The sequence below is a fragment of the Rattus norvegicus genome, chromosome 4 (genome assembly GCF_036323735.1).
Source record: "Rattus norvegicus strain BN/NHsdMcwi chromosome 4, GRCr8, whole genome shotgun sequence".
Lineage (NCBI taxonomy): Eukaryota > Metazoa > Chordata > Mammalia > Rodentia > Muridae > Rattus > Rattus norvegicus.
The window spans coordinates 117,284,608-117,298,822 of NC_086022.1; the positions used below are offsets into that span (position 1 = coordinate 117,284,608).

General features: G+C 47.8%; 1 protein-coding gene across 4 annotated transcripts in view; it reads left to right on the plus strand.

Annotated features, from left to right (window-relative positions):
* Positions 1–14,215, plus strand: part of Slc4a5 (solute carrier family 4 member 5) — a 100,222-nt gene that overhangs the window by 16,805 nt on the left and 69,202 nt on the right. For all 4 annotated transcript variants that reach the window (XM_039107330.2, XM_063285798.1, XM_039107331.2 and 1 more), the window contains exons 2-3: positions 2,902–2,976; positions 4,360–4,554. In XM_039107330.2, the coding sequence (XP_038963258.1) occupies positions 2,902–2,976; positions 4,360–4,554 (270 nt within the window). The remainder of the gene's footprint in view (positions 1–2,901; positions 2,977–4,359; positions 4,555–14,215) is intronic.

Below are 14,215 nucleotides of genomic sequence, written 5' to 3' on the forward strand. Positions count from 1 at the left end.
CATATCCGAATGGGTTTGCCTGAGTCAATGCACCCTGTGATCGTGTAGGTAGATGGCAGATGACTGCCACCAGGGCGTTGACGGGCATGAGGTGCTATGGACCCTTACGGGTGGCTATATCCCTGCTATGCTAGACATAATGGCTGCTTGGGTGAAGACTTGGGGTGTCCGTGTGCCAGGACACCATTGATTCAGCCTCCAAGTTTAGAATATCGGTCTCATCAGGAAGGTTTTAGACTATTCTTGGGATCCTGGGCTGGCCGCTGTGACATGGTCCCGGCCAGTGTCTCAGGACAAAAGAAGATTTGATTTGCACTGTGAACCATGCTCAAGGCCAAGGTGATTTAGATCTGAGGTGGATAAGAATATGGTGGCTCCAGTTGGGTAAGGGAGTGCCTGGAGGTAGGAAAAACTGTCCTTGTGAGAGCTTCTGTCTACTGCGTGCCAGGGTTCATTGCAAAAAACTTTTGATAACGTTTCACAGTGAGTTGTTGTAGGGGTTGGTTCTCTTGAGACGCAGTCACTCTAATCAGCTGGAGCTGTTGAGGGAGGTACCAGCTTCTATGGGGCTCTGGCTATGATGAGTACCGGGATCCAGCCAGTGCTCACCGACTGCAGCCCAAAAGTGGGCGGCTGATGGAAGCCCATCCCGGACCCCCTTCATTCCTCCTCTTCCTCCCCTCCTCTCCCTCCCCTCCTCCCTCTCCTCTCCCTCTCTCTCTCCTTCCTCTCTCTCCCCTTCCTTTCTCTTCTATTACTTCCTTGAGCTTAGGAGACAGAAAGAATTCAGTTTGAATCCTGCCTTTACCAGAGCTGGCTCTATGACTTGGAGTAAATGATTTTAGTCTCCTCGTTGCTGTTTTTTCAATGTAAGAGAGAGAGAGAGAGAGAGAGAGAGAGAGAGAGAGAGAGAGAGAGAGAGAGAGAGAGAGAGAGAGCGCATTATGCCTGCTTGTCTGGAGAGGTCAGAGGACAGCTTTGCGGTGTCAGTTCTCTCCACTTTTATGTATATTTTGGGAATTGAGCTCAGATACCCCAGGATTGGGGACAATGCTTTTACCCAGAGCCACTTCACTGGCCACCACTGGGATTTTGGACACCACGTTTTCAAGGTAAATTGTTCAGCAGATATGTTGGGGGGACCTCCAGGAGTGGGTTGGGATTTTCTTAGCATAGGGTTTACTCTTCCTTACTGTCCTTATATGGGGCTTTCCAGATGTGCTATGTCAAGGTTTGAAACAGCAGAGGGTAATTTGCTAACGAGATGGAGCCATCATTTCGAGGAAGTGAAGGAAACTAGCAGTCATCTTGGAGGTCTGTCAGCCTTTGTACTAACACCTAGACACCCTGCTCCTAGCCTTTCCCTGTTGCCCTCCTCTCCTCCAGCAAGACAGTTATTTCTGTCAGTGATATTCAGAATACCTAACAACCAATATGGCGTTGACACTGGCCCAGAGGACAGCAGATCTGTTTGGATGCACACCAGACACATAGATAACAACTCTACAGGTGTGACATTCGTTGATTAATCGAGTGTGTTTTGTTCTTGTTTGTTTTTGAGACAGAGTCTCAGTATGTAGCCCCCATGGACCTGGAATTCACTGTGTTGACGAGGCTGGCCTCAAACACAGAGATCTACTGGCCTCTGCTCCTGAGACCTGGAATGAACGGGGTGGTGTGCCACCGTGCTCAGCTCTGGTCATTCACTTTCTGTTGCACAGAGTTTTTGAACATGGCAGGTCTGGTGGTGAACACACCAGTTGTTCAGTTGTGGTGGTGACCACCTTAAATCCCAGCACCCAAGAGGCAGGAACAGGAGTACCTGTGAGTTAGAGCCCAGCTCGGTCTCACAGTGAATTTCAGGTCAGTTAGTGCTGCACTGTGAGTGTTGTCTCAAAACAACAGTAACAACAAAAGCAAGCCTTTTGTACCAGTGGTTCCTAGTTATCGATCAACTCGGGTGTTCAAAAAGTTTTTAAATGTCAAGTTTGGCATTTCTACTATTTTTTCATGGTAGAACTGTATTTTTAGAAACCTTAAGGCTAAGAACTCTGTATAGTTCCCAAAGCAGACAATCTGGGTTTGAATTTCTATTTATTTTGGCAGTAATTAAAATTCTTGGTGCCTCGATTCCATGTCTATATAATGGGACGAGTATGGTTCAGTAGTTGAACACTCTCTTATTAAGATAGGCCGGGCTCTGGGTTGCATCCTCAGCAGAGAAAATTAATACTTATACCAATACTAACACCGATACCAATACTAATATAGCATTGGTAAAATGACTCTATTAAGTCATACATCGGAAGCACTCAAAATACTACCTATTAATGGTAGCCATTCTCATCTGTATTTTTTTTAATTTACAATCTTATTTTATTTTGTGTGTGTATGTGTGTTCAGGTGAACGTGACACAGATATGTCATACTTGTGAAGGTCAGAGGTTAACCTAAGGTACCATTCCTCCGCATGCCCTCCACCTTGTGTTTTGAGACAAGCTTTCTCATTTTTGCCTGGAACCTCAAATTCAGCTAGGCTGGGTGGGCAATGAACCTGTCTCCAACTCTCAGTCACTGGAACAACAAGTGTGCAGTACCACATCTGACTTTTTAAAAGTGGATTTGGGATGTGTGGGGGGTGGAGAGGTGGCTCAGTGGTTAAGAGCACTGGCTGCTCTCCCAGAAATCCTGAGTTCAATCCCCAGCAACCACCTGATGGCTCACAACCATCTGTAATGGGATCTGATGCCACACACACATATAAAATAAGTAAATCTTGTTTTAAAAAGTGGATTCTGGAGTCAAACTCTGCTGGCGAGGCAAGACTTTACTGGCTGGACCATCTTCCCAGCCCCCTGTACCTTTGAATGTTCTGAAGTTCGTGCATCTTTTGCTTTGTAGTGATGAAAGTGGAAGAGAAGGCTGGGGTCAAAAAGCTGGAGCCCACAAGCTACAGGAGGAGACACCCAGAACAAGGTGAAGACACTTTGAAAACCTCATGTGGATCCCATAGGGGTCTGAGAATTCTTTCTGTGCCACCGTATCGTCACTCCTAGTTGGGGACTACAGAGAGTCGTCTCTTTCCTTGACTCTTGGCAATGTGTCCTCGAAGCTGGTGGGACCAGTCTACCACGTCCTAGCAGGCGTGTCCAACCCAGGCTCACAGAACACAAACTAGCTCAGACTCTGGTCGTCACAAAGCCATAAGCTTACTTTAAGAACGTTCTGACAGGCTGGGGAGACAGCCCAGTAGGTGAAGCATTTGCTGTTTGCTGTGCAAGTGTAAAATCCTGAGGTCAGCTCCTCAGAACACACGTAAATGTTGGGTGCATGTGGTGGGCATCTGTAATTCTAGCACTTGGAAGGTAGAGATGGGGAATCCTTATAGCAAGCTGGCTAGCTAGGTTCGCCCCGTCATCCTGCTCTGGGCTCAAGTCAGAGCGCTTGCCTGAATAAACGATATGGAGGCCATCATATATATATATATATATATATATATATATATATATATATATATACTCAATTTTGCAGTTTTTGAGAAGTTGACAGTGTCATGTCCTCATATTAAAAGACTGAACTGAACATGCAGTCTCTAGGGACTGCATGGCTTGGCATTTTGTGTGAGTGGATTAAGGCAGTGTTTTCCCCAATGTAAAGCCACTGAATTGACCAGCGCTCCCAGCTATGATCAATGACAGAGGCCAACATTTAGAACACTCTGAGGCAGCAGCTCTGTTAGAACCTGCATGAGGCAGTTATGGAGCTCTTCCTGTTGGAGCAGAATTTCTTTCTGTCTTGGAGGCCCTGAAGTCTGTGGTAAGTCCCTGACTTAGCAGTGGTGTGATGTGATTTTAAAAATAAAATGTGTCTGTATGTAGTTATGTGCACATGTGAGAACAGGTGCCTCGGAGTCCTGAGGAGGGTATCAGGCCCCCTAGAGCTGAAGGTGCAGGCAGGTCGTTGTGAACGGTCTAGGATGGGTGTCAGAAACAAACTCAGGTCTTCTATGAGAGCAGCATGTGATAATTACTTCTGAGCCAGGACGGTTTGGTTTTATAATGATGGGTAAGCAGAAGCGTTCAATAGACACCATGCTTCAAACTTTAAAGTTGGACTTATTTCCCTGGGCTTGCTTGTCATCCTTGCTGTGGAGTGGCAAGAATGAGAGATGGGGACCTGTGCATTCTAACAGAACCTTCCTCCCAGCACCCGCTGTGCTGGTTCACGGGTGGAATCCTGTCTTCCCAAGCCGCAGGATTTTGGCTCCATCCAGGCACCCCACGTCCTCCATACTGCTTCTGAAGCTGCCTCTGCTACCAGTTGAATCACAGACCCTTCTTCTTTGTGCTGTTTCCACAGATTTCCCTTCAATACATATTGGCTTTCCAGTCCCCGGTTACTCTCAAAGAAAAAGTGACTCAAAGGGACATCTTTCAGGTCTGCAAAGAGTCCAGTGGTCCCTGCAACCGGACAAATCTCAGCAGGACCTGGCTGGTCCAGACGGGATCAAGGCCAGCAGCCTGGGAGGCTCCGTGGATTTTACCAAAAGGATTCGTAAGTTCCTTCAAGGGCATGCGCTGGAGAGCCAACCTGTGGGTGGGTACAGTGTGGCCAGGTAGGGATTTCTCTGAAGAATACGGGTGGCTTCAGCGTTGACTCTCAGGGATCCATTACTGCCTCCCTCTCACTGACACAGCTGAGCTGAGGCTCCTGTCCATCTGTCTGTGGTGCTGTTGGGAACTGTGCTCTGGGCTGGAGCTATGACTCAGAGCACTTGCCTAGCGCACAGGAAGCTCTGGGTTTGATGCCTAGCACCATGTGACCTAGGCATAGTGGTCATGTGCTTGGAAGCCCAGCACTGGGAGGAACCTTCATCAGACTGAGGTTTAGCTGGCCTCCTTCATCTAATGCTGCCTCATCCACTGGCTTTTGTGGTGTTGGTGGCAAATCAAAAAACAAATAAACAAACAAACAAAAAAAAAAACCCCAAAACCAAAAATCACCAACAGGACTTTTGTCAAAGACCTCCATTTTAGAAGGGAGTTTTGTGGTCTGAAAATTTTTTTAAAGTATGTTTACACTTATTTTGTGGGTGGAGGTTTGTGTTGTGGTGAAAATGTGGCGTTCAAAGGACAATTTGTGGGAGCCAGCTCTCTCTTTCCACCATGGGGGAACAAGGATCAAACTTAGGTCCTCAGGCTTGGAAGCTAATGGCTTTGACTACTGAAACATCCTTCCTGCCACTGGCTTGGAAGTCTTAGTCTGGAGTGTTTAATGGATTTTGAGTTAGTTCTTGTGGATGGCAGAAGGTGAGTGTCTGATTTCACTCTTTTACATAAGAATATCCATTGTTTACCAACACTGACCAATAAAGTAGCCGCTCTTTCCCCATTGTACATTCGTGCTACCCTTGTCAGGTCCCAGCTGACCACATGTGCATGGGTTCACTTGCAGCCTGTCCTTTCTTCTCTGGTCCATGGCTCTGCACGAGCTTCCATTTGTTCTCCTTGCTTGTCAGTACTGTGCTGTTGTGAGTCGATGTAGTTCTGCGATACAGTTCGGAACAGGCAGTACCTTCGTTAATCCTCACCTTACCCCGAGAGAGAGGGCTGTATCCCATATTTATTCCAGGTTCAGGAGACCAAAGTTCAAAGACACAAAGCATAATCCAGCCTGTAATCAGCGAAGCTGAGAAATTCCCTATAGACGCCAAAGCACGTGAATGATATTGTCAGTGGTCAGCCACCATGCTGGACACGGGGTGAAAATTAGAGCCTTCCAAGTAGCCCAATTGGCCTATGGTGAAAGAGATAGGCTGGTAGGGAATAAATGGAAATAGTATCATATTCTCTCCCTCTCTCCCCACTTTTTCTTCTTTATTACCAATCCCTCTCTCAATGTCAACATAATTTCGGAACTCAATTCTTTTTTTTTTTTCCTTTTCTTTTTTTTCGGAGCTGGGGACTGAACCCAGGGCCTTGCGCTTGCTAGGCAAGCGCTCTACCACTGAGCTAAATCCCCAGTCCCTCGGAACTCAATTCTTATAAGTTGCTCAGGCTGCTTTTGAGCCTAGACTGTGTCACGCTTAGAGCCTTCAAGCCACAGAGCATGGATAAGAGATGTGTTTTCGGCCCTGGAAATAAGTGTTATATGAAGGGGTAATTGATTAAACCCCTCTAAAGTCCCCAGTAGATGCCTCCTCTACGCCCACCCAAATGTTTTTGCTTCATGAATGAAAGACACACACACACACACACACACACACACACACACACACACACTCCTAGCCTTATTTTTAATATGCCCTAAGCTGTTCAATGACTTCGCCACTCCCAAACTTACCCACAGCTAACCCATTCTCCCCTCAGATACCCCTGAGTTAATACTTTCTAAATCTGTATTCTGTTTTTGCTGCCCTGCTGGGAAGCTCACCTGGGGCTGCTTTCCCCCTGCACCTACTTGTCGGCTGTCTCTCCCTCCTGCACCTTTCTGGCATGGTCAGTCTCCTACACCCTTGTTATGGCAGAATCCCCTCTTCCTCCTTCCTCAGTCCCTTCCAGGGAATCCTAAGAGTCCTGACTCTGTTTCCCTGCCCAGCCATTGGCTGCTGGTAACTTTATTGACCAGTCAAAACCCTCTAGAGACAGACTTCCTTTAGTCCTACATTCAGACATGGCAAACAGGTTGTGGGTAACATAATTAGCATGAGAACACAGCCGCTATATTTTTGTCATTAGAGAATCTCTTGAGATAGTGCAGAAGTAAGAGCCTTAGGAGCATTATTCGTGAATGCATGAATCCATCTCCACTCCAATCAGCAGCTAATGAGAGCTTGACCCAGGCCCAAGCTGGGATGTCCCAGCATCTAGTACCTCATCCGTAGGTGACAGGCAATGGAGGAAGGCCAACTGCCTCTGTGTTCTCAGCATGGAGGTACTTCAAGGATGAGGGAGGCGGTCTTCCAGGGCTAAAATCGTGTCTGTTCCAAGTGAACTGGGTGGCTGGTCACACCAGACTGCCAGGGGTTACCAATTGAGATGAAGACCCAGTCCACTGTGCCTGGCTCTCCCACAGTGCACTTACACACACTGACTCACACTGAGGGCACAGAGCCCAGGACTTTCGCCTCTATGAACAGACATTTTGTTGGCTTGGACAGCTTCGCTGCTGCTGCTGCGATGTTTACAAACTTCTGATGGGAGGCTCAAGAAAAAACACTGAAGCTCACTTCTACTTACTGGATATTGAACTGTTATAAAGCCATTTAAAAATGAAAATAAAAACTGGGGCTAATGAGATGGCTCAGCCAATAGGAACACTGGCTACTCTTTCAGAGGACCTGGGTTTGATTCCCCATGCCCACACGGCTGCTCTCAGCTGTCTGTAACTCCAGTCCCAGGGTATTCAATACCCTCTTTCTGCCTTTGTAGGCACCAGGAATGCACCTGTTCACACACACACACACACACACACACACACACACACACACACACACACACACAAACACTGTGTGTCTCACAGAATTCCAAGGCTTTGGGATCAAGAAGCCTTTTGTGTTGCCTTTCTTTCTTTCTCTCCTTCCTCTTTCTCCTTTCCTATGACCTCTCTGTCTCTGTCTCTGTCTCTGTCTCTGTCTCTGTCTCTGTCTCTGTCTCTGCCCTCCCAACCCCTTCTGACAGGGTCTTATGTATCCCAGACTGGACCTAACTTGCTATGTATAGCAGCCCGGCCTTGAACTCTTGATCCTCCCTCTTCTGCCTCCCAAATGCTGGGACTCAGGGAGCTGCACTAGCAGTGGGACCAGAGATCAGACCAGGGCTTTGTGCATACCAGGCAGGCACTCTACCAACTGAGCTACACCCCCAGCCCTCGGTCTTCATTTCTGATGAGGAAGAGCAAAGGTGGAGAACTAATTTCTTTCTACATCTCTTTTACCCAGGAGTCTCTGAAGCAGGCTGCTTCAAATATATACACAAAGATAGCTGGGTTTGTCTAAGTAGGGATCACTATTGCGGCATTGAAACACCATGACCAAAAGGCAAGATGGAGAGGAAAGGGTTTGTTTCATTCACAGTTCCATAGAACAGTTCATCATCAAAAGCACTGGGGGCAGGAATCTGGTCACAGGAACTGGTGCAGAGGCCATGGAGGGGTGCTGCTTACTGACTTGCTACTCCTATCTCGCTCAGCCTGCTTTCTTATAGAACCCAGGACCAACTGCCCAGGGATGACACCACCCACAATGGGCTGGGCCCCCCTCCCATCAATCACTAATTAAGAAAGTGCCTTCCAGGCCTTCCTACAACTTGGATTATGGAGGCATTTTCTTTTCTTTTTAAGAAAGTTTTACATTTATGTGCATTGACATTTTTGTTTGGATGTTTGTCTGTGTGAGGGTGCCTGGTCCTCTGGAAATGGGGCTTCAGACAGTTGTGAGCTGCTATGTGGGTGCTGGGAACTAAACCTGGGTCCCCTGGAAGAACACACAATGCTCCCAACGGCTGAGGCCTCTCTCCAGGCCCATGGAGGCCTTTTCTTTTTCTTTTCTTTTCTTTTTTTTTTCGGAGCTGGGGACTGAACCCAGGGCCTTGCGCTTCCTAGGTAAGCGCTCTACCACTGAGCTAAATCCCCAGCCCCATGGAGGCCTTTTCTTAATTGAGGTTTCCTCCTCTCAAATAACCTTCTCTTGCGTCAAAATGACAGAAAGTGACCCAGCAAAGGTTTCCCTTCTAAAAGATTCATTTTATTGTTTTTAATTATGTGGCTCTGCATGTGATCAGATTCTCCAGAGCTAGATTTATGGACAGTTGTGAGCTGCCGGCCATATTCCAGTGTTGGTAACTGAACTTAGCTTCCAAACTCAGGTTCTCTGGAAGAGGAGCAAGTTCTCCTAACCACTGAGCCTGAAAAGTGGGATTCGTTTAGAGCCTGAATCTTTAAAATGGGACAGCTTTCTCAACTTTGGATTCGGAGGGAATGAAGGAAGAAGAGAGAAGGGGGAAGGGAGACATTTCTCCAGCCCCTGTGAGACTCAGCTTTAAAAATGAGATACTAGGGGGTTGGGGATTTAGCTCAGTGGTAGAGCGCTTGCCTAGGAAGCGCAAGGCCCTGGGTTCGGTCCCCAGCTCCGAAAAAAAAGAACAAAAAAAAAAAAATGAGATACTAGAAACCCCATTCTTTTTTTTTTTTCTTTTTTCCGGAGCTGGGGACCGAACCCAGGGCCTTGCGCTTCCTAGGCAAGCGCTCTACCACTGAGCTAAATCCCCAGCCCCTAGAAACCCCATTCTTAAAAACCCTCTAGCGAATGTTGGAAAGGTGGAGTTTGATTCCCAGCATCCACATGGTGGCTCGCAAGCATCTGTACCTTTAGATCCAGGTGATGCAACACGCCACTATGGCCCCTGCGGGCACCGCATGAACATCATGCCCTAACATACATGAAGGCAAAATAAACTATTCCGCAGCTGTTGTTGGTGGGTGTGAGTCCAGTGGGCATCTGCTGAGAGGCTCAGGTTTTTAAGTCCCTGAAAAACCTGGACAGGAACGAGTGGAGAGGAACAGTGCAGGGGCAGTTTATTAAGAAGGAAGGCATACGCTTCCGAGACAGGAAGTGGACAGGAGAGGGAGGAAGCTTAGAAGTTCAAGGATACTGTGTCTGGAAGGTTGTGACCCTTTATGCATAGTGTCCGCCTTTTTCTCTCATTTGCATACCTGGCTTCTCCGGGTTTCCAGCCTTCCTTTCTGCTACCTGGCCTATTGCATATGGTAAGCTCCCACCCTCTGGGTGAGGTTTGTCAGACCCCAGCCTCCTGCCTAGTGGTTTCTGGAAGTTTCTCTGAGACCATCATCCTGCACTTCTAACCCACCTTACTTCCCTCATGTGTCCTTAATTGCTTGCTTCTCTCTCCCTCTTAGCTTAGCCGCAAACGATCGATCCACTTTTAAATGATAATGAATTTACTAGGCTGTGTTGGAATTCACTAAACCAAACACTGAGGACAGCCAGTGGCATTTGCACATCTTGGATTATGATTGGCGGCTGTGACAGTGAATTACTTTTTTACCGTTTTAGGTCTCCAGAACAGGTGACACTGATGAAGGCGGTGGTTTCCCTCCAGGTGGGGTTACTCCTCACTACAGGCCTCCTTACTGGGCTAGCTCCCTGACCTCACATTGAGATTGATGCCCTTCCCCTCCCCTGAGGAGCAGAGTGGCTTAGGGAACTCAGAAAGAAAGGCTGGGGGACTTTTTAAATAAGCCTGGGCCAACGTTGTCCTACCCCCAAACACACCAGGACCTGCCTGGTGCCGTCCTAAAGCACTGTTGGGAAGGCAGCCATTTCTTGTCTGGCTCTGCTGGCTCCGTTCTTCAGAGCATGGTCAAAGTGGCTCTCCAAGACCTGTTTTTCTTTCTCCACACTGTCCCATCCCTGTTTGGCTCCAATCTTTGTGGTGTTTGTTTGTTTGTTTGTTTGTTTTAGCACCCAAATGTGGGGGGAGGGCTTTTCCCACCATGTGTGCCTCAGGGATTGAAATCAAGCTCCCACACCCACAGGAGCCATCTCACAGCCCATTGGCTCCCTCCCATCTTCTACTGATTCCCTGGGACATCTTGTTCTAACTATTCGCATTATTCATAACATTTTTATTTTGAATTATGTGTTTATGTGTGAATACATAGGGGCATATGCATGTGAGTTCAGGAGCTTGTGGAGTCCAGAAGAGGGTGTCCAATTTCCTGGAGTTAACGGTGGTTGAGCCACCCGATGTGGGTGCTGGGAATGAGCTTGAGTCCTCTGCAAGAACAGTGCACACTCTTAACTGCTGAGCCATCTCCCCAGCACAATCGTAGGGCTTTTTAGAAGGCTCTCCACACCCTAGAATTTCATATATAGAGTTATCCCATAGTATTAGAAACATGCTTGGGTGGGATTGGACAGAGAGAGAGAGAGAGAGAGAGAGAGAGAGAGAGAGAGAGAGAGAGAGAGAGATTGTTTCCATTGTAACTGTGTTTGTTACAAGTCAGTTCACTGCCACCCCACAGAGTCCCTAGTGGAGAGAGGGGAAGTGGAGAGACTGAAACAAAGTTTCATTAGTCGCCCCATTGGCATAGTACTCACATGAAATGACCAACCTACCCCTTAAACTAACAGAATCACTGTGGTCTAAACTGGCCTGGACTCATAGCAATCCTCCTGTCTCAGACTTCCAAGTGATGAGGTTATAGACACGAATCACTATACTAGGTCTATGTGACTTTTCTTTCCTTTTAAAAAAAAAGACTTATTTATTTTTACTTTATGTATATGCATGTGTGCCTGAGGGTATGTATGAGGGCCATGTATGTGCAGGTGCCCACTCAAGCCAGAAGAGGGTGTCCAACCTCCCAGAACTGGAGTGACAGGCAGTTGTGAGCTACTTAATATGTGTGCTGAGAACTGGCCCAGGCTTTCTGCAAGAGAAACAAGCACTCTTAACTACTGAGCTATCTGTCCCCTGTGCCCAGATGTGAGAATGCCTCAGACTGACAACACCCGAGTTGCCATGATCACCAGAGTAAGGGCAGAGGCCTGGGGGATTGAAAGACAACACAGACACGGGTCATTCAGTTTTAGGAGAATGCCACCCAAGCTTTATTGAATTAGGCTTAAATACCCTGAACAGGCAGGGTAAAAAATAACTAAGAAGTCAAAGCGTCAGCAGTGGAAAGTTCCTGACACAGAAAACGGGGAAGTAGATGAGGCACAAAAACTGCTTAGTCAGCAATACATTGAGACATGAGACCGGTGAGCAGACTCTGTGTTCAGTATAAACCGCGAGGCTGCCGACACCAGGCAGGCTCAGCAGTGGGGAGAGAGTCTCAACATCAGGCGTTTCAAGAAATAACCTCTTGGGGACCAGGGCTTTGTGCTTACTACACTCATGTAGGTCAGCAGATCCAATGAGGACAGAAATGGTCATAATTTCTATGTCAGTTAAGACGAACTGTGGTAGGTTTCTGCTGTGGTCTGCATTTCTGACAAGCACCAGTCCTGAGTGACCTCCTATACCCTGGGGCTAGAGTGTGCTCTGGAGGAGAGGGTCTGCTCATACCTTGCTTACTTTAGAGTACAGTTCATCTACAAGAGATCAGCTTCAGTGGGCAGCTAAGTCTCAAGAGAGAGAGAGAAACAGTGGGAGGAAGGAGAGACTTCTAAGAGTTGGGTCTCGGCCAGGGAGGTGTGTATGGGCCTCCATCTAAGGGCAGAAGAGTCTCTACTCAAGGCAGAAGGAACAGTCAGGCTTGGAGGGTGCAGCGACCTTGCGTCCCCTCTCTAGGCTGCATGGCTTCCCCAGTAGCTCTGTGGCAGTTCTATTCATTCTTCCCTCTGCCTGCACCCTCAGTTTCCCAGCTTTGAGTTCACATCCCCCAGGATTCATTAGGGAAGGCCAGTTAGCTGAGAGACCCAGCTCAAGCTTCCCGGACACGGACCAGATGTTTAATTAACTACTCCCCACCTCACAGGTTATAGCCAGCGACTTAAGTCCTTCGGGGGGTAGGAAACAGGCTGGGCTGACGTCTCCAAAGCCATCTTCTACAGGAGGGACTCCTGTGAGCACAAACTGGCAGGTTCTCCTCTCCTGCTTTAGAGAACAACACATCTGGAGTTTATGTACCACTTCAAGAAAAGAATTTATCAGTCATGAAACCAGGGCATGGGTCGCTCAAGGCCTCCCTGAAACACTCACTTCATACACTTGTCAAGAATCACCCTGGCACCCCCACCCCCGGCTTTGGCTCCCACTCCCCTCTACTCTGTGGCTCTGCCCTGCTGGAAGCAGGAGGCATCCCCTGCAACTCCACTCCTGCCTCCTGTCCCTTGGGTCTCAGACTCTTAGCTCCTTTCTTGTGGCAGCTAATCCCTCGCTGATGTGCTCGAGTGTTAGTCAAATTCACTCACCCAGAAACTATTTACTGAGTGCCCATGCTGTGTAAGCCCCGGGTCAGCAGACAGCAATGCTGTGGAAGTGGGTCAGACCCTGACCTTGCAAAGCTGAGGGGGAGGGGAAACAAGAAAGGCTCCCTTGGAGCCTGAAGTCACTGACTTTTTCCTGGGGTTCTGAAGCCTTGCTCCTTGGCAGGTGGTGGGTGCGGGTGGGGTTCCGGTCCCCAGATCATCCTGTCCTCTGACCAAGCAATGAGCAGGCAGTCTTCACCTGTGCACCTCCATTAAAAAAAAAAAAAACTCACTCTGTGTACTTGCATAAGCTTAGTCCTGCCACACACATTTCCCCTCCGAACCCAATCCTTTCCTCCTCCTCTCCTTCCCCTTCTTGTGTTCTCTCTTTCCTCTCCTCTTCCTTTCTTTCTCCTCACATTATTCCTTCCCTATTCTTCCTTTTCTTCTGTTTCTCTCTTCCTTTCTTTCTTTCTTCCTTTCTTCTTTCTTTCTTTCTTTCTTTCTTTCTTTCTTTCTTTCTTCTTTTTTTGTAAAACAGGATCTCCTATAGCCCAGGCTAGCCCTGAATTCACTTTGTAGTTGAGGCTAGTCTTAAGCTCCTGAGCCTCCTGCTTCAACCTCCCAAGTGCTAGAACTACAGATGCATTCCACTGTCCCTAGCTTGTCTGAATCTGTTTCAATTCTTGGGCCCACAGTATTACCTTTTGCAGAATAGACCAGAGGGGCTATTACTCGTGGCGTTTCTCATGAGGAAAGAAAGCTAGCTCATGGCATACTATGTACACTGGGCCACAGTACCTTAGGGAAGCCCTGATGCAGTGGTCCAACATGTGGAGAGCTAGACCTTGAGTGGGCAGGAAGGAGGGGCTGTGGTAGGGAAGGGCCCCAGCAGAAGGCTGGGGAATACACAGAAGTGGCAGAGGCAGGGTTTGACACTGAAAAGGATTGGGTCCCTGGTATGTTCAGGGTGGGAGCAGGCTGGTAATAGGAAGCTGGTCACAGCCAGAAGCACGATGGTCGGAGTATCACTTGAGGGACTGGTGAATGCTGGCCACATTACTTGGATTGTTTCAGTTATTCTCTGCCAGAATTCAGAGAAGTGTGTCATAATTTCTACTTCATTAGTAGGGAAACTGAGTCTTAGGGAGGTTACTGCATTGCCGAAACAACACTGTTAATAATTTCTAGCATCAGGAGATGAACCCAGCTCTGGCCTCTTCTGCAATGTTAGTCTCTCCAGTTCCTTTTGAAATCTTTCTTTGGGCTTTGAGGTAG